Raw genomic sequence first — 22,796 nt, forward strand, 5'->3', positions numbered from 1 at the left:
AAGTTAGATCACTATGTGATCTTATAGATAAGCAAGGATAAAATTCTTATGAGGTTAAGGAATAATATTTTTAGTTCGAAGTATTGGCTTGGTCAAGGTGACCAAGTGAGAAGGACATCTAAAGGAAATGAACTACGACAATACAATGGTATTGTGAGTTCAAAAAAATAGTCTTTAAAAAAGGACCCATGAATAGGTGGTAAAGTTGGGCCATAGATAAAGCCCAGAATTGAAAATATTGGGAAAACTTACTAAGGATAAACACCCTTTAAACTTGGCAAAGCAAAGCCTTTATTATAGAACCAAAATAATATTTTGAGGGTGGAAGTAAATCCTATATTGATTGGTGTAACGATCAAAGGATAGGAGCAAAAAACTAGTGGCCAAGAATGGGCCATGAAAATCATTGAAAGGAATCCAAATGGCAATGTTACACAAGGAACACTCATGTATTGAATGCTAATAGATTGTGGGAAAGGAAATATATTTCTAAGGTATTTCTAAGTATCCCAAAACCCTTAACCGATTGAAAAAAGAGGTGTTATAAGCCTTTTCCCTCTATATTTGAACCCTAACAAATTGTTTCTCAAATTGTTCTCCTTGGTTATTTACAATGATATTGTTAATTCTCTTTATTACTCTTTATTAGTCTCCACCCAAGTTAGTTGAGAAAATAATCATTATGTATGTACTTATGTTAGATAATTATAAGTAAGAATGTCTATATATTTCATACTCAACCCAATATAAAAACTCGTATGTTGGCTTGCACTTGTGTAAGCTCTTGTGTTTGGACTTCCCGGGAGGTCACCCAACCCAGTACTATTCAAACCCAAAGACGCTTAACTCCAACTATCCCAAAACCCTTAACCAATTGGAAAAGGGGGTGCACTCTTGTTCATGGGCCCTTTCCCTCTATATTTGAACCCCATGGATCGTCTCTCGAGCCGTTCCCTTTGGTTGCTTACAATCCACCACGCTTCCCTGCAAGTTCACGCCCTCGTGAACGGAAGTTGAGAGCCGCAACTCTCCTGAGAGCCTCGCTCTCTTGACACCCTACCCCTCGGGTCGAGCCCAGTGGGAGCAAACTGGACTAGCCAGATGTCAATCAATATGTGGTGTGATTCCCCTAGCCAACCAATAGAGTCGGACCCGAGACCTCTCTGATACCAAATGTAAGCTCCTGTGTTTGGACTTCCCGGGAGGTCACCCAGCCCAGTACTATTCAAACCCAAAGACGCTTAACTCCAACTATCCCAAAACCCTTAACCAATTGGAAAAGGGGGTGCACTCTTGTTCATAGGCCCTTTCCCTCTATATTTGAACCCCATGGATTGTCTCTCGAGCTGTTCCCTTTGGTTGCTTACAACTTGTTAGTGTTAAGAACCTTTATAATATTGAGCTTGGTCCTTCAATATTCACTAGGTGATAGCTTACCGTATTTGCCAAAACACTCTCGCTATCCCTCATGTATTAGATCTATTTAGTCCCATTGGTTATTATGGGAAGTGTCTAGGTTTGCTAATTAGCATATCTATGGAATATAGAGATTGTTTTGAATATAATAGTGTTATTCTCTTATCAAAATTCATAGTTTAATATCATTCTATATTTAGTAAGTTTTCGTGATTGTTCTAGAGACTAACTGCTAGGACCAAGTGAAAGCCTAAAGTGCGCATTCCTCTCAAGGGAGGGGCAAATTCCAAATGTATAATAGGGATAATAGGTAAGTCAGGAATGGCTGACCAACCTGAGGCATAGTCTAACTCCTTACTTAAGTGCCTATCTTTATTATGTGTTCGGCTTGGGTTTAAACCCAAGCTCTATACCATATTAGTTGGTGGAGTACCTATATTCTTACATTATACCATTAATATGCTAAAATAGTGCCAAACTCTATTTTATATGTTGCTTTTTGCATTAAGATTCTAGAAGCTCTATAACTATTCTAATGCTCCTTGGTTTTATAAGACACAAATCTTTAACCCCCAATGTGGAGCCAAAAGGGTGCCACGTGGTAATGGCCAAAATTGAAGTTCAATAAGTGTAATACATTTGGACTAAAAGCTTTGACTCAAAAAGTCAAGAGTGGGAGTGGAACTCTCAATGAAATACTCAAGGAACAAGTACAAAGCAATAATAAACAAGTCTCTAGAAAGGGACACAAAAGAGACCAACACATGATAAATATTAGGACCGAACCCAAATCCAAGATGGAGTTTGAGAAGGAGCTTGTGATAAAGTCTAAAAAAGAATCCAAGAAAAAGGCTAAAAAAGAGTCCAAGATGAAGTCTAAAATGGAGTCTGAAAAGAAGTCAAAGATGGAGTTTGAGATGGAGTTTAAGATGGAATCTAAAAAGGAGTCTGAGATGGAGTCTAAGATCAATCTAAGATGGAGTCCAAAATGGGAGTTTGAGGCTAGGACCAAGGCTGAGATTGAGACCGAGATTGAGACTGAGACTAGGTCCGACACCAAGTCCGAGTTCAAGTTTGAGTCCGAGTTTGAGTCTGAGTTCAAGTTTGAGTCCGAGTTTGAGTCTGAGTTCAAGTCTAAGAGTGAAAGCCTAAAACAATTGTCTCCCAAACCCTAAGAGGTTTAATAAGTCCCTATGGGATAATAAGAGTGGAATTAGTTTGGCCAAGAAAAGCTAATGTGACTAATGAAGGTTATACTCATATGATAAGTGATAATAAAGCTATTAAGGAGTCCAAGATTAGAGTGAATATATATTGATAAGTGAGGTAACTTAATGAAGTGTTCAAGAGGTAACTCTAGCTCCCCAAGAAGATCAAATAGTCAATGTTCCCAATCTAAGTGTGGGTGGCACTATCTACTTGGATACCATATATGCCTCCTCAGGGTTGGGGCACTATAATAGCAGAGGGTGGGGGAGTACCCATGAGGTTTATGTTAAGCTGCAATCTTTCAAAATATTGTTTTAAAGTCTTGGACCATAAAAAGAAAGAGGAGTGGTCCTTTGGCTTAATGACCAAGCATATGTTACATAGTGAGGAAGTCTCAAAGGTTAGTGGGGTTTAATGGATGGGCATTTAGGCCTTGGATCAATAGTGGTGTTGGCAACTGTAATGCATGTGATCATGGGATGAGATTTGGATATACTGTCACCGTGGATCCTTGGAACATTGGGAGATAAATGGGGATAAAATAGCCACTAAAGGCTCTCTCATCAAGCAATTGCCCCTTTTCCAGTTGGCTTAAGGGGAGAGAGATAAGGTGCGCTACAGTTGGTATCGGAGCAAATGGCACGGGTTCGATTCCCATTGATTAGTGGCTACTTAAAAGTATAATATACCCTTGAGCAAGGTATATTCCTACCCCTAAATTTGAAATCGTACGTATTGGGCATCCATGCGTACGTCCTTCCTCTTGTGTGGAGTATCTACGGACGAAGGTATCCACTATGGGACTGCGGTACGGGTGGATGACTAGTTGCCTCACATGGAATAGCTAGTCTACACTAGTCAATAGTCAATGAGGACATTGACATCTCTTAAGGGGGGGTGAGTGTAGCGCATGTGATCATGGGATGAGATTTGGATATACTGTCACCGTGGATCCACTCAGCGCATGTGATCATGGGATGAGATTTGGATATACTGCCACCGTGGATCCACTCAGCGCATGTGATCATGGGATGAGATTTGGATATACTGTCACCGTGGATCCTTGGAACCTTGGGAGATAAATGGGGATAAAATAGCCATTAAGGGCTCTCTCATCAAGCAATTGCCCCTTTTCCAGTTGGCTTAAGGGGAGAGAGATAAGGTACGCTACAACAAGCACTACCATGGACAAAAACAGACTTAGTAGGGACTAAATAATGGATATTGAAAAATTGTGTTCCCCATATTTTGGGGCATTCTAAGGATGTTAAAATGAGGTTATGGGATAACCACTTATAGATGAATGGCTCAATCTCAAAAAGATAGAACCGTGTTGCAAATGGTCTTGGATTATTAATGAATCAAGGGTAAATGGATATAACCTTAGTGTAACAGGTTAAGATGTCAATAGTTCCTTTGGATGTTAGAAGTGAGATTGGACATATGGAGCATTTATACTAAATGTGAAGCTAATATGGTCTTGAGATCACATATAGGGAAAAGCAAGTACCCCAATGCAAATAAAGACCTTTAGAGTTTATGAGTAAGATTCCTCCAAATGGTCATAGGTATGGTTAAGTGAGTAAAATAGAATGGAAAACTTAATCATTTATAAGTTATATGTTTAGGAATTTGACTTTATACCTTCATTCAGTGCCCAAAGCCTTGAACCTCGGGATCCACTCTATTGCCCTTGACGCACGTGTCTAAAGGTTTAGTTCCACTCTATGGTTATTCTATGGCAAATCACCATAGGGTATGGTGAAAACCATGTACATTACACTCATAACTTTTTCTTAGATTACATTGAAAGCAATGCAAACGTAAATTTAAGATTTAGTGAAGTTAAGTCTAAGAAAAGAGTTATTAAAGATGAAGGATCAAGCACATAAATCATCTTTTCTCCTCTAAGAAACACATAATTTATCTTCTTTCTTACAGAAAATGATTTATAATGAGATGTGATTGTATTACTTATATTTACATCATGCAATCAAAAGTCCCTATTTCAATGCATATAGGTTATGGCGATTTTACAAGTGGTATGTTCTAAGGTGGATAACCTAAAACTCTTAACTGATTAAAAAAAAAGGTGCATTCTTATTCATGGACTTTTTCCTTTTATATTTCCTTAGCATATATATTCACAGGTTAAGTTCTACTACATGGTTATGCTAGTAAAGTATTATAAGATATTTAGTGTCATAATAGTTTGATTTTCATCTTCTCTCATTTCAAGTTTCTTTTGAAATAATCTTGTTCTATTTTTTTCATTTTATCTTGCTTAGTATGTATCATAACATAATTCTAAATGCTCCTTAGTGGCACAAAGATAACTTAACCTATCTTTAAATTATATATTGACTATAGGAAATAGAAATACCATATTCAGAAATAGGATTCTTGATACCTAAAATAAATATCTTATATATATACATATATATAAAATAATTAAATAAAATGTTATTTTTATTTTGAAAGAGAAATATATATTAGATATTAGATACAATAAATAAAATATATTAATAATTAATTAATATTATATAAAATTTGAATACAAATACATACATATAAAGCTTATAGAAAGGATAAAAGTATTTGAGTCCCCAAACTTAAAGTCCTTAAGAAACTGAAGCAAAATATTATTAATTTATTTTATGCTTGAAGACTATTTATGGTATTTTTATTTTAAAGAAAATGTTAAAGTAAGAATTTCCAGTATGACTTTAATCTCTTTATTAAATAATATTCAGAAAGACATTTTATATACTGGTAAATTAGATTTTTAAAATTTTATTATTGACACAATATATAAATTGAAATATATTTTCATTAACTACTGCCTAGATAGAAAAAAGAGAACTCAAGAATTATGTTGTGGGTCTTTTTAATAATTCTTTGAAATATCAATTATACTTGTCAAATATCTATATCATCAAATGATAAAAATAATTTATATAATCTCAAAAATCAGACTACAGTTTATCATGATTTTCATATGAAATCATTCAATAAAACTAGAGATAATAAATTAGATGATTATGATTGGAAGCCTGATATGATTTCAGGTGTGAGAACATGTAATACATATGGAAATGCTATAGTATGGCGCTATAGCTATGATTTCAAAAGTAAAGATTTTGATCATACATTTTATCAAGAATGCCATTTTTATTTACATAACACTTATTTTATTGGTGTAACATTTAATGGCGAGGGATTATTTGAAACAACAGGTTGGTATGGATGGCAAAATTGGGCTTTTACAGGACATTGGGAGAGAAGAAACACACAAACTGTGAAATTTCTTGCTGGATATTAAAGAACATTTAACTCTAAATAAAAAATATATAATACTTAACAATAAAAGTTCTTAAATGAATATTTGAATAATATTATAAATTATTTATGTAAAATACCATTTTTATTTAAAAATGAATATGAATAAAAGAAAATTTAACTTTTACACACATTACTATTTCTACATAATTCTCTGTGGCAGCAAAAAATGTATTAAAAGACTAAAACACCCTTTTACCACTTCAAGAAGAAGCACTAGAAAAAGGTACCACTTCAGTACCACTAATTATCTTACAACAAGGCACCTTAGGGATTACAAATTTTCATATTACACCTAAAGGCTTGTATCCTCTACTTTACTTAGAAGCATTAGTAGAGTGGCCAAATGCCATCATCCCCAAGGTAAACCCACCCTCAGCTCAAGCTTCCTTCCTGTGTTTGTTCCTGTAGTATGTACCTCTTTCTCTCCATGTATATATAGTATATAACACTCTTCAAATTTATACCAGCGTCATCTCTCCTAGTAATCCAATAATATTATACTTATATTTATATGTATATGTATGTATGTATGTATATGTATGTATATATATGTATATGTATATGTATATGTATATGTATATGTATGTATATGTGTATGTATATATATATGTATGTATATATATATATATATGATTAAGAATTTTCTAAAAAATAAATTTCCTTCTTTATATAATTAGAGATTAAGTTTGCCTTTATTTTTTGATGATTTAACAATTACCAATTTATTTTTTATATTACTTAATCAGTACAAAATATCTTTACTTTTTCTTAAGGATTTGTGTTATGGTGCCATATAAGTTCATATGGTGATTAATATGGCTAAATTGTGTCAATAAGGGCTCTCCACTTTCCAATTTACTTAAGTGAAGACAGATAAAGTCCATTACATATATTAAGGAGAAAAATTCAACTTATTAGTAACAAAAATGTTTCTTTCACCAAACTCCAATTGGGCAGTAAAACAGCCTAGAGTGAGTTACAGCTCAAAGTTTTAGCTAGGAAAAGATATTAATAAGAAAACCTAATTATGAGCATCTACTTTGGTATATGGTATATTACTATGCCCTAATATCATAAAAACCTTAGCTTGAGAGATTTATCTAAACTCATGACATCAATTTTAAATTTGATTTTTGTGTGGCCAACACCCTGATAACATGGATGCTTGGAAGTATAGGGCATAAGAAGGCTCCATGCCAACAGTTTGAGAACAGAAATTTCTCTAAATTAAATGCTACTTCTCTTGTTTCTCTCCTCTTGGCATTGCTATGGATTCACAATCTAGTGATTTTTTTAATAGTGTAAAGTTTAACCAGATATACTACTCATTATTTTTACTAATCTTGCACTGCAACTTTGCATCTTTTTATTCTTCATTAGTTCAGCAAGCCTGTCGTAAGTTTTCTGGCCCTTTCTTGTGTTAAAGGCTTTTTAGGCAGCAACTTTGGAGAGCTTATGAACTAGCTTGATTTAATCAGACAAGCTGGCCAAGCCATGAGCAATAATTCAGGTTTTGTGAAATAGAGATATTGAATGCTTTATGATGCCTTGGCTTTGCAATTAATACAATAAGTTCTTGAACTAGACTACAAATATTAGTCCCTTAAACTTCCTTTTGATGTATAGGAGCATCTTACAAAATTGTTAATATTATTATTGTAAAACTGTTTTTTTAGTGTATATAAGACTAGTAATAAATCAGTAAATCAATCAAGCTACGGTGCTCAATAATTATTCTATTTGTATATGACTTCAATAGATATAAACAAACACTAGTGCTAAATGCAAGGGCAGTCAAAATTGCTTCACTAATAATAGATGACTTCAAAATCCAGTAGCAAAAGATCATCAAGCCCTTGAACCCACTATCACATCCAGTGATGAAAATGTAGCTGATCTTAGTTCTTACTTGACTTTCAAGACAAATGCAAACTTGACTTAGCCATTTTCCCAAGAGTTTTCCCTCAATGGTGACCATCATTCGTCACACCTCTATATCTATACGATACAACCTTTTTGTCAACGAAACCGTGTCTTTCATACAGTGCCTTTGTCGGTCTACAACCCAAAAGAGTAGATTAATATTATTTGATCAAATAGTAGATCAATCACTCTGAATGATTGTTTCGTGTATAACGAGTTGACTTCACTCTATGTATCGAAATCGCTGCCTGCATGTATACGTTGAGGCTACCGCCATACGCCATGTAGGTGCTGAAAGCAAGACTAGGACATAAAGCATTCGAACAGACAGCCTGATTGTCGTTGAATCCTGATATCAAGATTAAAGATGGATCTTCAAATGATCCGTAGATCTTTTGCTTTAAAATTGCTCTTCTCTCTCCATCAGACTATAGCCAGGCTATGGAGTTGCAAGAGACGCATAAAAACCATATAAAAAAGCATACATATTGAGGCAGATGTTGCGTCCTGCGTGCATGGACAAAAGACCATAGAGAAGTACTTTTGCGTTCCAATTCAAATACCGCAAATGTTGAAATCAAAACTTGACTGGTTCCGTCTTGACGAACACTCCATTGATTCGGTGCAAGCGCGTGGACCTGACCCAAAGGCTTGATCAACTGTGAGGATCTCACAATCACCGAGGACTTTGCGAGCAACATGGATGAACTTTTTTGTCTAATATGCCGTATGTGTAGTCGCCGTACGGGGACTAAGTTTCTTATGAAGAAACCGTAACATAGGTAATAAGGAGATTGACATAGAGCTAGAGGTTGCAGGCAGCTCATTGTTGAATCAATCAGGATCAAGCAATCCAATCAATCAACATTTCAGCAGGTTGCAGCATAGCACCACCACCCAAGGCGCAACCAGTTTTGCAGAAAAAACTCTATATTCCAGCAACTTACAAGCCAAAAGACAGGCATTGAATGCACAACCTCTAAAAGAAGTCCCTAGCCTTTAAATTCAATGCTCCCGGGAATATCCCCCACACGTTACGTAGGGCATATTCGTGACTTGAAGAGCCCTAAAAAATAAGTTTAAACAGAGCACGGGAAGTCGCGGGAAGCGGAAATTGATGACAAAAACCACCCATAACGCGAAGGATTGATTGATCACATCCCCTGGCTGCAGCGTTGCATTGTCGTTTCGATCGATCGATTGAATTGAATTGATTGTGAGGAGATGAAACGAAATGGAAATGAATTTCATCCGGCTGGCGAGCGCGAGACTGGCGATCGACACGTCGGGTCGGGTGTTAGTTTTTTTCTTTCTTTCTTGTCTCGGTCTTGATTAAGATGTTCATGGAAGCATGAAGAGAATCAACTCTGTGCTTGATCAGCACGCTAATCGGCAAGAACAAGTCACAGATTCTCCAAAGTTTTCGACAATCCGCAAACAAATAAAATACGGACAAAAGAAATGTACGTGAATGTATTGTATGGTGTCAAAGACTTGCTATGTACAGCCTACGTTGTTGTAGTTCTTCTGGCAATCAATCAACATCATCTGCGCTCTTGTCGCAAATTCGAAGTTTTCCTTCGCTTGATGCCTTGCTTGCGACTGTGAGCCGAATGATCCATCCACGAAGAAGCGAATCGAAACGATATCAGTCTCATATCATAAGATCGCGTGCTGGGCGGAGAGGAGAAATCACAGCCCAGAAGAACAGAGAAGAGGAGAGCCGAGAGAGCTGAGAGAAGAGATCACGATCATGATGAGAGGAATCAGAGATAAGGGATGGAAATTTTTCCCTCGCTCTCTCTCTTTCTCTCGATTAAATGCCTGTGCTGCTGTTGCAGCTGCCGTTCTCACGTCGCGATCAATCAACGAATGTGATATCAGAGATGGCTCCCCTTCGATTTCTTTCTTTCTTTCTTTCTTTTTTTTTTCTTTTTTGGCTCCTCTGGAGAGCACAAGAAGCTCAAAAACCCTGCCCTGCCCTGTTCCTGCCGCTCAGATTGTGTGTGGCTGCCTCTTCCCAAAACAGCTCCCTTTCTCACTTTGACCGATGTCTTCTTTCAAATTTGCGAAGCTCTGGATCAATCCCAGCCTTGATTGGCTGATTTGATTGACACTGGGATGGAGTGAATGATTCGATTGAGCCCCATTATCCTCAATTCCAGGCCGCCTTGAAGATCTCTCCAGAAAATTCCCCTGTTCTTCCACTACTCCCTCTCAGAAACCACCAAACCAAGAAACAAAAAAAGCGAAAATGGATGAATCAATCCCCTCCCAGCCTCGATCTGGACAATTCGCCTCACTCTATTCCCACATTCCTAGCCTTTCCCCAAGGATCAAGCAAAAAATCTGTGACTCTATCGCGCTTTTCATCTATTGTGGAGAGGATTTGGACCTGTGGGAACGAGCCTCTTGTTGGACGTGAAGGAGCTGTCCGAGGGAGGGCTACACTCCGCGCCTATGCTGCCCTGATCGCAATCCTCAGCTGGATGATTCGAATCGGGGCTCTGTGCCGGCGGCAGCGCCACTTCCAAGAGATCCATCCGATTTTGGTGGTGGTGGCTCTGGAGGAGATTGGAAGAAGATGGCAACAATCTTGGAGCTTCTCGCGCGTGGCTGCTGTGACTCGAGAGGAGAAGAACGAATAGAGTGACGAGGAGGAGGAGGAAGCTCCTCCTCCAGTGGAGCAGGACGAGGATCATACTGTTGTCGTTAATGGTCTTTTTTGTTGCGTTGCGGCGAGGGGATGCGATGCGATGCTCTGCTCCACGGCTGATCTGGGCTGTCGGCTGGCTGCTGAGATTTCCAAATCCAGATCTGTCGGCTGGGGCGATTCGCCCTCCGGCGACGTGGGCGCTGCTCGATTTGGAGAATTGGGGTGGAAATTCTCGAGCTCTGCGTCGAAAGAAGGTAGCCTAGAGATCTCGAGAGCCGCAATTGCAAAGAGAGAAAAGAAGAGGAAAGTATAGAGAATGGCTCCTAGGAGGAGGAGGAGGAGGAGGAGAGGAGAGCTCTATCTCTCTCTCTCTCTCTCTCGCTCTCTATCTCTCTCTTTCTCTCTCTCGACAAGAGAGAGATTGCTTACAAGCTCACCAAAGCAGCCATCGCTGTTGTGGGTGCGCAGTGGACCAAAGGATGCAATGCAAGTAAGCAAGAGCAGCACACGCAGCTAGCGCTGAGCATCACATCCAAAAGAGAAAACGCACTCCTGCCGCGACTGCTGCTACTGCTACTGCTGCTGCTGCTGTTTCCTCTGCCACTGCTGTTCCTCGGCGAGACCATGACCACCATTCCCAGAGATTATAAACAAAACAAGCCCACGCCCGCAGCTTCCACCCCTCCCCTCCCTCTCGACTTTTCCTTTTCAAAGTCAGACCGAAGGAGATCGATCGATCGAGCCGGATATGTACAAAAGCGCGAGAGGGAAAGAAGATTTGCTGGATGGACGACTCCAAGTTATATATCCCTGGACAAAACACGAATCGCTCGCTCGCTTTTGATTCCTGCGCTGGCTCGTTTTGTCTCCCTGCTGAAAATCTCTCCCCCCCTTTTCTTCCCTGGCTTTTCCTTGCAGAGCACTTCTCCCTCTCGCTACAAAGGTTTATATTTTAAAAACCCGTGATTATCAGCCACGAAAACCGCGATTCCGTACGAGCGCCCGCGTAGAGATTAAAAAGTATTGCCTTGTATGATCGTGGGTGGTTGACGGAACCCGTCTAGCAAACCGCAAACACTAAGCACGACCTCCATAAATGCAAAGACTTCCAAATACACGAATCGGTAAGAATTTCTCACGCTTACTCCATTTTAACATAATCTAACCAGACTTTTCTTCCACGACACTTACAACTGTTTCCACGATGGATATTCTTTGCGAGTAACTCAAGCCCGTGAGTAAACAATGCCAAGTTAGAAATACCACCCCATACCTGTGATTCTCTGTGAACATATAGTAATTAGCAGTCGTATGTATCTCATAGACGTACACGGGGCTAGAATAGAACCCTAATAATAATGCCTTAATGATCCACAGGAGAGCACAACAACAGTGACACCCACGCCGTAAGAGAATGTGCCAAAGTAAAAGTACATATCAGTTTACTTCACCCCCCTGGCATGGTCCCGTGAAAGCTCATAGAAAGTCGAACCTCCTAGAGTTTCTAGCCTGAAATCCTGTGAGGAAAATTCAGGAGAAATGGTTAAAAAAATGGCAATGAAAAATGGCTAGAGATACGAACCTGTACGTGAAATCTTCACGTAAATCACCCTTGAGTCGTCAAAGCCTGAGCAAAGCAATAAGAATAAGTGAGATGAGATGAGACGAGGCGAGAGCGAGCGAAAGACTCGCGATCGCTCGCTCGCCCGCTCGAAAAAGAGTTAGAAAACGAGTAAAAAACGAGTAAAATTTCGTCTGGAAAGATGCTGGTCTGGACGGCTGCAGCCTCTAGCCGGCATTAGGCAGCTGAGAGGGGTGATTGTTCTAAAAGGGAGCCTGATAGTTTAGAGCGGAGTACCTCATAGACGTATATGTTAATAATGGGACTGGCTCACTGGAGTGGACTGGAGCGCGTTAATAAGCTGGAGAGCCCCTGGAATGCGCAGAATTTAGGGGACACAAGTTGCTGCCATGTTTGTAGCCTCTCTAGAAACTAGGGACACCCTCGCAAAAGATACTACTATATGCTACACTCACCTCGCCTCACTCACAAAGGAAAAAGCTTAAAAAAAAGAGGGACGTTCACGTACCTCGCAGATGAGCAAGCACGTTGCACGTTGCCAAGAGTACGCCTCAAGTTATCGCGTGTGTGTGATGTTCTTTGCTTCGTTGTAGCGGTAGCGAAAAAGAGAGCTTTTTATGGCTGGCCCAGTTCTGCTTCCACCAGTTCCAAGCACCGGGATCTTGTCATCTGTAATGCGTCGACGTGAAGGGCGATCTCTGGATCATCCGGAGGGATTGCAGAGATGGCTGCACGCAATGGCTCCAGCCACTGAGACTTAGCCTTTACGAGCTCCGCTCTCGAGAGTATCCCCGTATAGTTTGTTCCTCCTGTTCCAAGGTCGAAACGAGTTAAAACTTTTGACATGATGGTTCTTCCGAGAGCTCTAGTCTAGTGCTCTACCTGATTTCTCTCTCAGCAATAGGAAGCGGTACAAGTTCAGGGCACCAACAACCTGCAGTATTAATTATTGTACATTAGTCAACAATCTGGATTCACGGGCCAGCTTACCGCATCCAAGTTCTGCGGCAAGTTTGGCGGGGCACCCTCCTTGGGACGGAGAACTATTTCCACGAGTTCTAGAACTCTCTCGCTTACGAATGGATTGAGCTCACGACCTTCAGATCGCCACGCACTGTCTACCTCATCCTTCGCAAAAGTCAGCAGCAGCGAAACCTGGAAGAGCGACGCGGGAGGCAATCAGAAAATCAAAAGAACAAAACAGTTGTTTTACCACTGCGGAATGACATCCATCGCCGACAAGAGAAACCAAGCACAGGAACCTAGCATCAGCACTTGTCCTCCTCAAAACCTGCACATTGACCATTTTAAGCATAAAAATACAAAAAGAGAGGCTTGCAAACAACTCACCTTCAGCAAAACGTCATAGGCTGAGTTTCTCAACGATGGGTAAGGAGAACGAATCACCACGTCGTGAAGAATCTGAAACAACAATCATAGAATCATCAACTTGGATTAAACAAGTGAACCTTCAAAAGAGAGCATATCTTCGTGGCTGTTGTCACATGATCGTCCTCCGTGAAGCATGCGTCCCCCTTGACAGCCAGTACCGACTGTATAAGTTTCAGGCCTTTCTCTGCAAGTTTCCATGAACCATTTCTCTCGAGCACAAAACCGAACAGCCATGTTGATACATCCAAAGCTTCCAGTGGGGTACAGAGCGGCTCAGTTTTGTCCTTTAATAAAAGTGACGCTGCACCTCTACTTGTTAGTTAAAACATACGCAAGCACGCACAAAGAATAAGCTAAAAAATAGATACAGACCTGCCAGTGCCGCCCCACAATCTGCTTCTGAATCGTATAAAAGATGAGCGTCTGCGTCAAGGAAAGATTCAAGTTACTATTATAGACATAATTGTTTTTCCTTTTATTACCTTCCTTGTGTTGCACAGCCGTGTATGATGAAATCACGCTTCTATCCAGCAACTTAGACACCGTAAGGCCGCAGGACTTCAAGATTTCAAGAAGCTGCGAGACTGAGTTTGAAGTGTCTGAAGTGTCAGCTGACACTACGGCCGTCTGAATGAGATGAAAAGTTAGAAAGAGCGAAAAGGAGCCTTGGACAAAAGTACCATAAGAACAAGCGCGAAGTAAGAAAGAATTCCGCGAAGCATTTCCTTCTGATTGTCTGCCTATGCATGAAAAGAAACACGTTAAGACGTTAAAGAGAATAAGTGTACACCACCTTTTCGACAGCAAACATTTCTTGCAAAACTTGGCATAGCTGCAGAAGCTTGTGAAGAATCTGGAGCCGCAGAACTTCATCGTCGTCAAGATACTGAGAGACAACAGCAACAGGTAAAAGAACATCGACAGTTTCCTTGGCAAACTCTGCTCGGCGCCTCTGAATCCGTGGAAGAACTAAAAGAAAACATTTAGCGAAATCTCTAAGAAATAAGTCGCAGCGTACCAGACGATAATCCCTCCAACAGGAGAAGGCAAAGGTCTAAAGCCTCAAGCTTGATGGAGATATGAAGAGCCTACAAGGTTACGTATGAAGATGCTGGATTCACAACAAAAAGGTAGATTACCTCCAGGAGAGTAGCGAGAATTTCTCGGGGAGAGCACGACTCCGCCAAGAGCACAATGAGATCCAGAGAAACCTCTCGACAAGCCTCTGAAACTCTAGCATAATTCACGATCGCACCAGGCAAATCCCATCCCACAGCCTCGAGAAGCATCTAACGCAAACGAGAAAAGTGACGAGTCCAAAATGATAGAAACGATCAATCACTTACTCGACCCTTCTCCGTGCTAGGATCGAGCATCGCCTTGACATCAAGCAACAGCCGCTGACACACGCCTTCCCACTCACCAGTGGACTCCTGCGCACCATCCAAAACCGCGGACTCAAGAACACGCTTGAAATCCCCGATCGCATCGCCTTCGCACTGCGACAATCGAGGAAAAGAAAAAGCAAAAAATCCAGTGATTTCAGCGCTACTCCATCGCCATCGCCGACAGCGACTCGTTCTTACCTGACAGCACCGATCGCCGGCCTCCCGGAGCCGCTCCACCAAAGCCATGGTTGCCGAAAACCCTATCCCTGGCCAAGCGTTTTAAACATCAAACCTGGGCGCGTTTCTCATTCCCTCCAGTATATAAAGGCCTCCCTTTATAGATTTCCCCATAGCCTCTAGAACTAGAACTAGAAAGAGCGCTTGGATCGATGGAACTCTCCCACATTGTCTTCTTTCTTTCCTTCTTCTTCGTGGGATCACTCCTCGCAGTGGAAATCACTGCTCGCGAGGAATCTCTCGTTCACTTGCCAGATAACTTCAACAGGGATCGAACGATCGAGTTCTACCAGCACATCATCCGCGCAAATGGATCAACCTCCACTCTCAGCGAGACTCCCATCGGTGGCGGCACTCCGGGACGATTTGGCTACGCGGTCGTGTTTGATCACAAGTTGACGCAAGGGAGTGACTACTTCTCCCAGGAAGTTGGGAGGGTCCGTGGAGCCGCCGTGGTTTCTTCGCTGGATGGATCCCAAGCTCACGAAACTTTCACGGTGAGCTTGGCCGGGAGGAATGGTGCTTTGAGCTGCGCTGGAAGTTTTGAGCTTCGTCAACCCGTGACAAGAGTTCCAATTGTGGGTGGAACTGGAGAGTTTTACCGTATGGAGGGAGTTTATACGTCTCAAGTTGTTCATACCAGCGGAGCCAATGTTATTGCTCGTGTCCAGCTGACAATCCGTCGCGACTAAGAAATAAAATTGATCTTCGAGCTTGGCATTCGCGTTTGCTTGATTGGTTTTTTTATGAAGTTCTTCGTGCCAGCCCAGGAAACCTTTCAAACAACCACGTAACAGCCCCTATTGCTTTCTGCGAGATCACGCTGATTGGTATACCATACTTCTGAGATATCATTCTTTACCAGAGCGACACTGTTGATTTTAAACGCTGGCTCCACAATATCCCTCCCATAGCTGCAAGGTTCTTCCGAAATTCACACACTGCTGTGTCAACACGGTGATATCACTTACACAATCTTGTAATCTCCAGAGACATCTTCACAGCGATAGAAGCTGCACCCCTTGCTAAACGGGAAAACATTCCCTCTCCAATCTGTTTAGAACAGCAAAACGTTCATACTTTCCTACATGCATCCCAAGATGAAATGGTTTGTATAGTCACCCAAATGCCAAGTTACTCCAACGCTCAGGTTGCCATCACTGATCTCGTCTATCACAAAACTCACCTCGGGACCAACGGAACTGGTAAATGTCTCGAACAATTCGATGATAGCCTGCTTGCTCACATTGAAAAGACAATTCATCAGACCATTTGGAAGGAAAAGTTCCAGGCAGAGCACCTTTCTACCAACGAATGGCTTGGAGAACACAAGATCTTCGTAGACACAGTCGCTAGCAATCAAATCACCGGCGATTTCTAGCTGCCTGTGATTGATCGCGCTGTAAAACTGTCTAACAGTGTCTTTGGCAGCGCCCAGCCGCCCGCAATGTAGAGAGCTCCTGCTATACCGTATCGATCTGGGAATGCAGCTGGACAGAGGAGCAATTGCCACGCCCCAATCCATGGATCCTCTTTTTTGCGACTTATCCTTAAAGATTTATATAAACGTTGCTCAGAGCATGGTTAATAAACTATTTACAGTCATAATCTACTTTATATCAACTGCACTTAGAAGTGTTCTATTTACTAATTGATATTGGTTTTCCACATGACATTGCCAATTTTTTATTATTATTAAATTGCCATTAATTCTTGCAAATCTATATATATATATATAAAAGACCACCACAATTCTATATAAAGTTTACATTTATATAGAAAAGCAAGCTTAATATTAAAAATAAAACTTATAAGTTTTACATTCTTTACTTATTGGAAAACCACAATAAGAAACAATGAATTCTAATCAGCTTTTGTTAGTTTTTATTTTTTTGTTAAAATGAACTTAAATTGAAATTAATGCCTTTCCAATTTTATAGATGATTTGCCAAAGTGAATTTAGGTATGTGAAATTTTATAATTATTTAGTATATAATTTTTTTTTTTGTTTAACACTTAGTGTGCAATAATGTATACTAGATTTGTTTCTTTATTGTTAAAATAATAAAATGAAAACTTATTAGACACAATAAAAATAATTTATTTCTATAATAATTTACTTCAATTGCATAAAACATCCTTAACATGGGGAGAAACACATGAATCCATTCATCTCATTCAAGTGCTTCAAAATCTTTTGTGTTTAAAAATTGTTATTTAAATCTATAATTTATAAAAAAAAAACTAAAGATTATCCTCAAACCTGTCAAAGAGTGTTGAATCAAGCATTCCATCCCCCAGTAATTTTCTAAAACTCACGTAATGAGATAATGAAGAAACTGCAATGCTAAAAAGCTAACACATTTGACTAAATAACTAGGCAAATTGTGATTTTACTTCACATATTCATGATAATTTGTTTCTTTTTACATCCTTTTAATGAAATTATCATTGTTAATTATTTTTTGGATTGTTCAGAAAGAAGAAGGAAATACCAAATTTTTTATGATCATTTCTTTATTACCTTGATAATATTAAAATATTAGCTATAGTGAAATAGTAATATTAAAATCAAGTTAAAGTAGTGATTTTGAAGTTACTATAAACTAAGTATATATATTCCAATCATTAATTATTAAATTTTATTTTTAGATCATTTAATAGATGATATGAAAACTTACCAAAAATATTTAATATATAAACATTCAAGTATTATGTATTTGGGATTGGTTATACAAATTAAAATCTAAACTATTTAAATTTATTATATAATATCTTTATATTATATTATGATATACCCTTCTAGTTATTCTATCACTCATGTATTTTTTTTAGTAAAACTCAAATTTAAATAAAGATCATATATATCATTTTCAATAAATTTAGCAATAGAAAATAGCTTTTTCTTTTAAAAATATATTTTAAATCACTAATTGTTTATAAATTTAGAACTTTATTTCATTTACTTGTACTTAATGAAATTAAAATAATTTTTAAAAATTATATAAGAACATCATCTTACTTAGGGAGGATGAGTATTCAATTTAATGAGAGCAGCTTGGACATAATGTTTTTATAACTTAATATTATAACAAATTTATATTTTATTATAATAATTATTATGTGATTGCACATGCTTGCATTATATATTTACACATGTGTGAAAGTTTTTTGTAGTTGTATACAAAAATTTAATGAGATACCGGAGTATCAAAACTTTAATAAGATATTAGTCTAATTATTAAATTTTTTGACATATAAACTTTCAAAATTAAATCAAATTGATGATTTTGAAACAGCAACAAAGTCATTTGAATAAGAAACTCCTTGATGAGAGCATTGCCTTCCCCAATAGCTACACAATGGACAATTCTAGTGGCATCAACTGGCTCAGTTCTCTTTCAGCTGCTTTGAATACTAATCGATATGTTATCACAAGTTAACTGCGTTTTAGACAATTACCCAGTTTTACTGCCGGCAGGGGTTCTTCTTGAGCAGAAAATAAAGATCACGCTGGCAAGATTTAGATATTCCAACTTTCTGGATGATGCCTGGAGTAGAATTTACGCATGGAAAAAGAGGAAAAGAACAAATGCAATATGCGGCATGGTTGGAGTCTCTCGCATTTCACGAAAACGACATCCCGCAAACCTTGACACACATTTTTAAGAGCGTCTCCCACTACCAAAGTGGAGAAGGGAATTTTTCCTAGACACCTCTAAACCATGCAGCACAAGAAGAGCCAAGAGAATCCACGTCTGTATAAACTCGTATTCATTCTATTCTTTTGACGTTTTAGATCTTGTTTACAAGTTTAGAACGACCACCTTTCCGGTGCCTCAATTCCACCACCTTTCATTGTTCCTATTCCTTTTGTGCGTGTGTTGTAAAGCTGCAAGGAAAAGTCGATGCAAGGACGAACGATTTCTCTCTAGCTTTGTTTCTTGCTTTTGTTCTTGAAGGGACCGCTTTGCCTAGCTAGGATCTCTAATGGAACCAAGAACAAAAAGAAATGTGAGAGAAAGAGAGAAGGAAATAAAAAAGTTTAGCATATAGTAATAGACCTATGGTGAAAGCACCACCAAATCTTGCGTGATTTTAATCAACCGATAAATATTTCTACCCCCCAAACAGTGAAACACTTGTGCCTTCCAAGCCACTCGCCAAAAAAGAAACAAGCAAAAAGGGAGAAAACAGAGGAATTTCGAGAATGGAGAATGCCTTTGCAGTGATGGCGATTCTTGCGTCAGTCTTCTGGAGCACAGCGGTCTCCAAGTTCTACATCGAATCGTGCTCGGGCGAGGACAAGTGTAAATCGCTGCTGGGCTATCGAATTGTTGCCGACACGAGGATCTCAAACGTGGTGGCCATGTTTGGAGTCACCACCGATGAAATCCTGGGATCAAACAACTACGAGGTCGCGATTCCAGAGCCCGACGACGTGATCATCCAGGCCCAGGAGCTCCTCCGGATCCCAGTCTCGTGCGCTTGCTCCAATGGCATCCGGCGCACCGATTCCATCGTCTACTCTGTCCGCCAGGAAGGCGAGACGCTCTTCTCGATCTCCAATGAAGTCTTCGGAGGGATGGTCACTCCCTTGCAAATCTTCCAGGCCAACAGCAACGATCCAGGCGGGGATTTGAGCGAGAGGGGGCTGAATTCCAGCACGGAGGTTGCAATTGGGAAGAGATTGCTGATCCCCTTCCCCTGCGCTTGCAACGCGGGGAATTTCAAGGGGATCCCTGCGATGTTCGTGTCTTACATGGTCCAGAGAGGGGAATCCACGTTTGAGATCGCGAGCTTGTTTGATTCCAGCGTTTCCAGCGTCGTGGAGCTCAATGGGATGCAAAAGGGATCATCCCTCGCGGCTGGAGACGTGCTCGAAGTTCCAATCCCAGGCAAGTTTTTTGAGAATTCAATGATCTCTCATCTTCCAAAAAAAAATGGAAAATCCAGCCTGTGAGTCATCCTTTGATTCGAGAGCTGTGGACTATGGATTGATGGTTCCAAACGGGACTTATACCATCACTGCCGATCGATGCGTCCAGTGTTCTTGCAACTATCCAAGGTAAACCCATGATGAGATCTTGGATCATGGAAAGATCATCTATGTTTTTCCAGGCTAGATTGCACTCCTGCTCCATCCAGCTCCGGATTTCCATGTCCAGCTCCTCGCTGCGCCGGGAGCAATCTCAAAATTGGTGAATTCACCACCAAAGCTTCGCTCCAAGGCTGTCAAGTTACGTCTTGCTCGTACAATGGTTTCCACGACTCGGTCATCTTCACTGGGTATATAAAGCGTTCCTCTTTAAACATAGATCTATAAACCTTGTAACTCTTCCATTTGCTCTTTCTTTCTCAGCTTGGAAAACACGAATCAATCAACATGTCCTGGTAAGTTTCATGGTTTCGAGATCGTTGATAATCGTTTTTTTTCTCTGGCAGTTTCATCACCACCTCCAACATACAGGCAGTACATGCCTGCCTCGACACCTGATTCATCGCCCATCATAGAACCGCAGAACATTATTTCGAACCAAGTCACGCCGATCAATGCTGGAACAGCTCAACAATCCTCTTCTTCGTTTTCCTCGTTTCATCACATCGAGAAGCGTTTGCTAGTACTCACATCTCTCACACTACTACTACTCTAGATCCAGGTGTATATGCATACTCTCCTTTAAGAAAAGAAGCGTCTTTGTGTATATATATATACTCAAAAGCTTCTTCTTTGGTAGAAAAGAAAGAAGAGCCTTTTTTTTTCTATAGTTTTGAATCTACTTTTGTATCTCACATTCGAGGACGTAGCTCTAGCAATAATGCAGGGTCATGGGACCTTGTGGCTGATTACAAATCCAACAAAAGGCGAGAACAACGCACTTGTTTGATCATAGTTTGCCGAGAAAGGCAAGCTTTTCCACGGTGTTCTTTTGCCAACTTTGCAGCTTTCAAGGCACGAAACAAGTTTTAGTCAAGACGCAAAGATTAGATCGGCCAATCCCACGAACGCTGCTGAGTTACTTGGATCGACCCCTTGCAAGAGCTGCGTGGCTGCTTGCCTTCCACAACTTGTATCAAAGTGGAGCCTCGACGCACCAAGGAGAGTTCCCAGCTCCGCGGCATTTGGAACGAACGAGAAACTCTCCACCATTTGCTGTGCTTGGTTGATCTTCCCTGCCCGGCCAAGTATGTCAATCACACAACAAAGCTGCTCTCTCGACGGCTCTATTCCAAAGTCATCTCGCATCGACACAAACAAGTTCCAGCCTTCCTGGAGGAGTCCGATGTGGCTACACGCCGAGAGAACTGTTCTAACACAGCCCTTCTCGGGCTCCACTCCTTCCAAAACCATGAGCTTGAAGAGCTTGATAGAATCTTGGATATGGCCAAACTGTGCAAAAGCAGCTATTATAGAGCTCCAGGCAATCTGGTCTCTCTCCTCCGGCATTGTGTAGAACAAGCTTCCTACCTCGCGCAGATGCCCGTTTTGGGCATATGACGAGAGCATAGAGCTCCATGCAACCACGTCCTTTTGAGGCATGCCAAAAAAGACTAACTTAGCTTCCTCAAAGAGATCGTTTCTAAAGTATGCTAGCATTAGAGCATTCCATGACAGAATGTTATGCTCTCTTGTTTTGACAAACACGTCCACTGCTTCTTCCAGATAGCCATGTCGGGCATAGAGATCCAGCATTGCGGTGGATGAGACTACGTTGTGCTCGGGCATCATATCAAACAAAGTCTTTGCTCGATCAAGGCTGTGGTGTGATCCTGTCATCAGGCTCGTGTATGAAGTCACGTCTCTCACTGGCATTTCTTCAAACAATCTCTCTGCCTCGTCGATATGCCCATTTCGGGCATAGGCTTGAAGAGCTGCGTTCCAAGTCACGAGGTCTCTCTCCGCCATCTCTTCAAATATCTCTTTTGCTTCTAACACTTTTCCAGCTTGACCATAGGCCGAAACCATCGTATTCCAAGTCACCACAGTTCTCCCACTCATCCTGTCAAACAAATCTCTAGCTTTTTCTACGTATCCATTGATTGTGTATGACGAGAGCATCGCATTCCACGAGAAAACGTTTGAATCTGGCAAAGCTCGAAAGATTCTTTCAGATTCGTCAATATGCCCAGATCGGGCATATGCAAGCATCATCGCGATTCCAGCTACAGAGTTTAGCTTCGGCATCCTTTTCAGAATATCGCTTCCTTCCATCAGAAATCCTTCCTGAGCATAAGCCGCAACCATTGCATTCCATGAAACTTCGGTGGGTTTTGATATTCTGTCAAAAACCCTCTTCGCTTTATAGACATGCCCAGCTTGGGCATATGCTGTGATCATGATGTTAAACGATGCAACGTTTGGATTTGGGATTTTTTCAAAAACACTCTCTGCTTGATCCAAATTCCCATTCCTTGCGCAATCCATTAAGGTTTTGTTCCACGAAACCACGCTGGGTTTTGAGACCTTTCGAGAGCTCTCCATCGTTTTACCCAATTGCCCGCCTTGGCAAAGTGAGCTCTCCGATTCCTTCCCGGGAAATTCCAAAATGCTCCCATTCCACTGCGTGGGCGATCCATCCGGTGCAAGGAATTCGCTGGGCTTGCGATAAAGCCCACCAGACGAAAGAGCTCTCTCCACCATCGCGGTCGT

At 40.5% G+C, this 22,796-nt stretch overlaps 5 protein-coding genes and 1 pseudogene across 9 annotated transcripts; 2 read left to right on the plus strand and 4 right to left on the minus strand.

Annotated features, from left to right (window-relative positions):
• Positions 1-9,337: 9,337 nt before the first annotated feature.
• On the minus strand, positions 9,338-11,181 carry LOC112349819 (annotated as a pseudogene).
• A 702-nt stretch (positions 11,182-11,883) lies between these two features.
• On the minus strand, positions 11,884-15,171 carry LOC9649606 (aberrant root formation protein 4). 5 transcript variants are annotated; one of them, XM_024685109.1, is made up of 17 exons: positions 15,107-15,171; positions 14,867-15,019; positions 14,660-14,809; positions 14,539-14,608; positions 14,314-14,489; positions 14,201-14,260; positions 14,003-14,147; positions 13,893-13,943; positions 13,598-13,821; positions 13,479-13,550; positions 13,342-13,419; positions 13,119-13,283; positions 13,011-13,062; positions 12,637-12,937; positions 12,405-12,479; positions 12,129-12,173; positions 11,884-12,063 (listed from the first exon to the last, which is right to left on the minus strand). In XM_024685109.1, the coding sequence occupies exons 1-14, from the start codon at positions 15,152-15,154 to the stop codon at positions 12,744-12,746; spliced, it is 1,638 nt and encodes a 545-aa protein (XP_024540877.1). In that variant the 5' UTR covers positions 15,155-15,171; the 3' UTR covers positions 11,884-12,063; positions 12,129-12,173; positions 12,405-12,479; positions 12,637-12,743. The 5 variants fall into 5 exon arrangements, with proteins under 5 accessions (XP_024540877.1, XP_024540878.1, XP_024540880.1 ...); XM_024685110.1 differs by having other exon boundaries at positions 12,129-12,352; XM_024685112.1 differs by lacking the exon at positions 12,405-12,479.
• A 126-nt stretch (positions 15,172-15,297) lies between these two features.
• LOC9647059 (dirigent protein 2) lies at positions 15,298-15,837 on the plus strand. The gene has a single exon (XM_002979871.1). The coding sequence runs from the start codon at positions 15,298-15,300 to the stop codon at positions 15,835-15,837; it is 540 nt and encodes a 179-aa protein (XP_002979917.1).
• LOC9649607 lies at positions 15,776-16,676 on the minus strand. Its single transcript, XM_002980020.2, has 5 exons — positions 16,446-16,676; positions 16,268-16,379; positions 16,117-16,198; positions 16,008-16,059; positions 15,776-15,955 (listed from the first exon to the last, which is right to left on the minus strand). Exons 1-5 carry the CDS (start codon positions 16,668-16,670, stop codon positions 15,890-15,892), a joined length of 537 nt encoding a protein of 178 aa, XP_002980066.2. The 5' UTR covers positions 16,671-16,676; the 3' UTR covers positions 15,776-15,889.
• A 2,589-nt stretch (positions 16,677-19,265) lies between these two features.
• Positions 19,266-20,908, plus strand: LOC9647060 (lysM domain-containing GPI-anchored protein 2). The gene is made up of 5 exons (XM_024685116.1): positions 19,266-20,043; positions 20,102-20,213; positions 20,267-20,434; positions 20,508-20,539; positions 20,591-20,908. Exons 1-5 carry the CDS (start codon positions 19,356-19,358, stop codon positions 20,797-20,799), a joined length of 1,209 nt encoding a protein of 402 aa, XP_024540884.1. The 5' UTR covers positions 19,266-19,355; the 3' UTR covers positions 20,800-20,908.
• A 208-nt stretch (positions 20,909-21,116) lies between these two features.
• LOC9649608 (pentatricopeptide repeat-containing protein At4g02750) lies at positions 21,117-22,787 on the minus strand. Its single transcript, XM_002980021.2, has one exon. The coding sequence runs from the start codon at positions 22,785-22,787 to the stop codon at positions 21,117-21,119; it is 1,671 nt and encodes a 556-aa protein (XP_002980067.2).
• Between the last annotated feature and the right edge of the window lie 9 nt (positions 22,788-22,796).

Source organism: Selaginella moellendorffii, unplaced genomic scaffold, assembly GCF_000143415.4.
Source record: "Selaginella moellendorffii unplaced genomic scaffold, v1.0 SELMOscaffold_43, whole genome shotgun sequence".
Classification (NCBI taxonomy): Eukaryota; Viridiplantae; Streptophyta; class Lycopodiopsida; order Selaginellales; family Selaginellaceae; genus Selaginella; species Selaginella moellendorffii.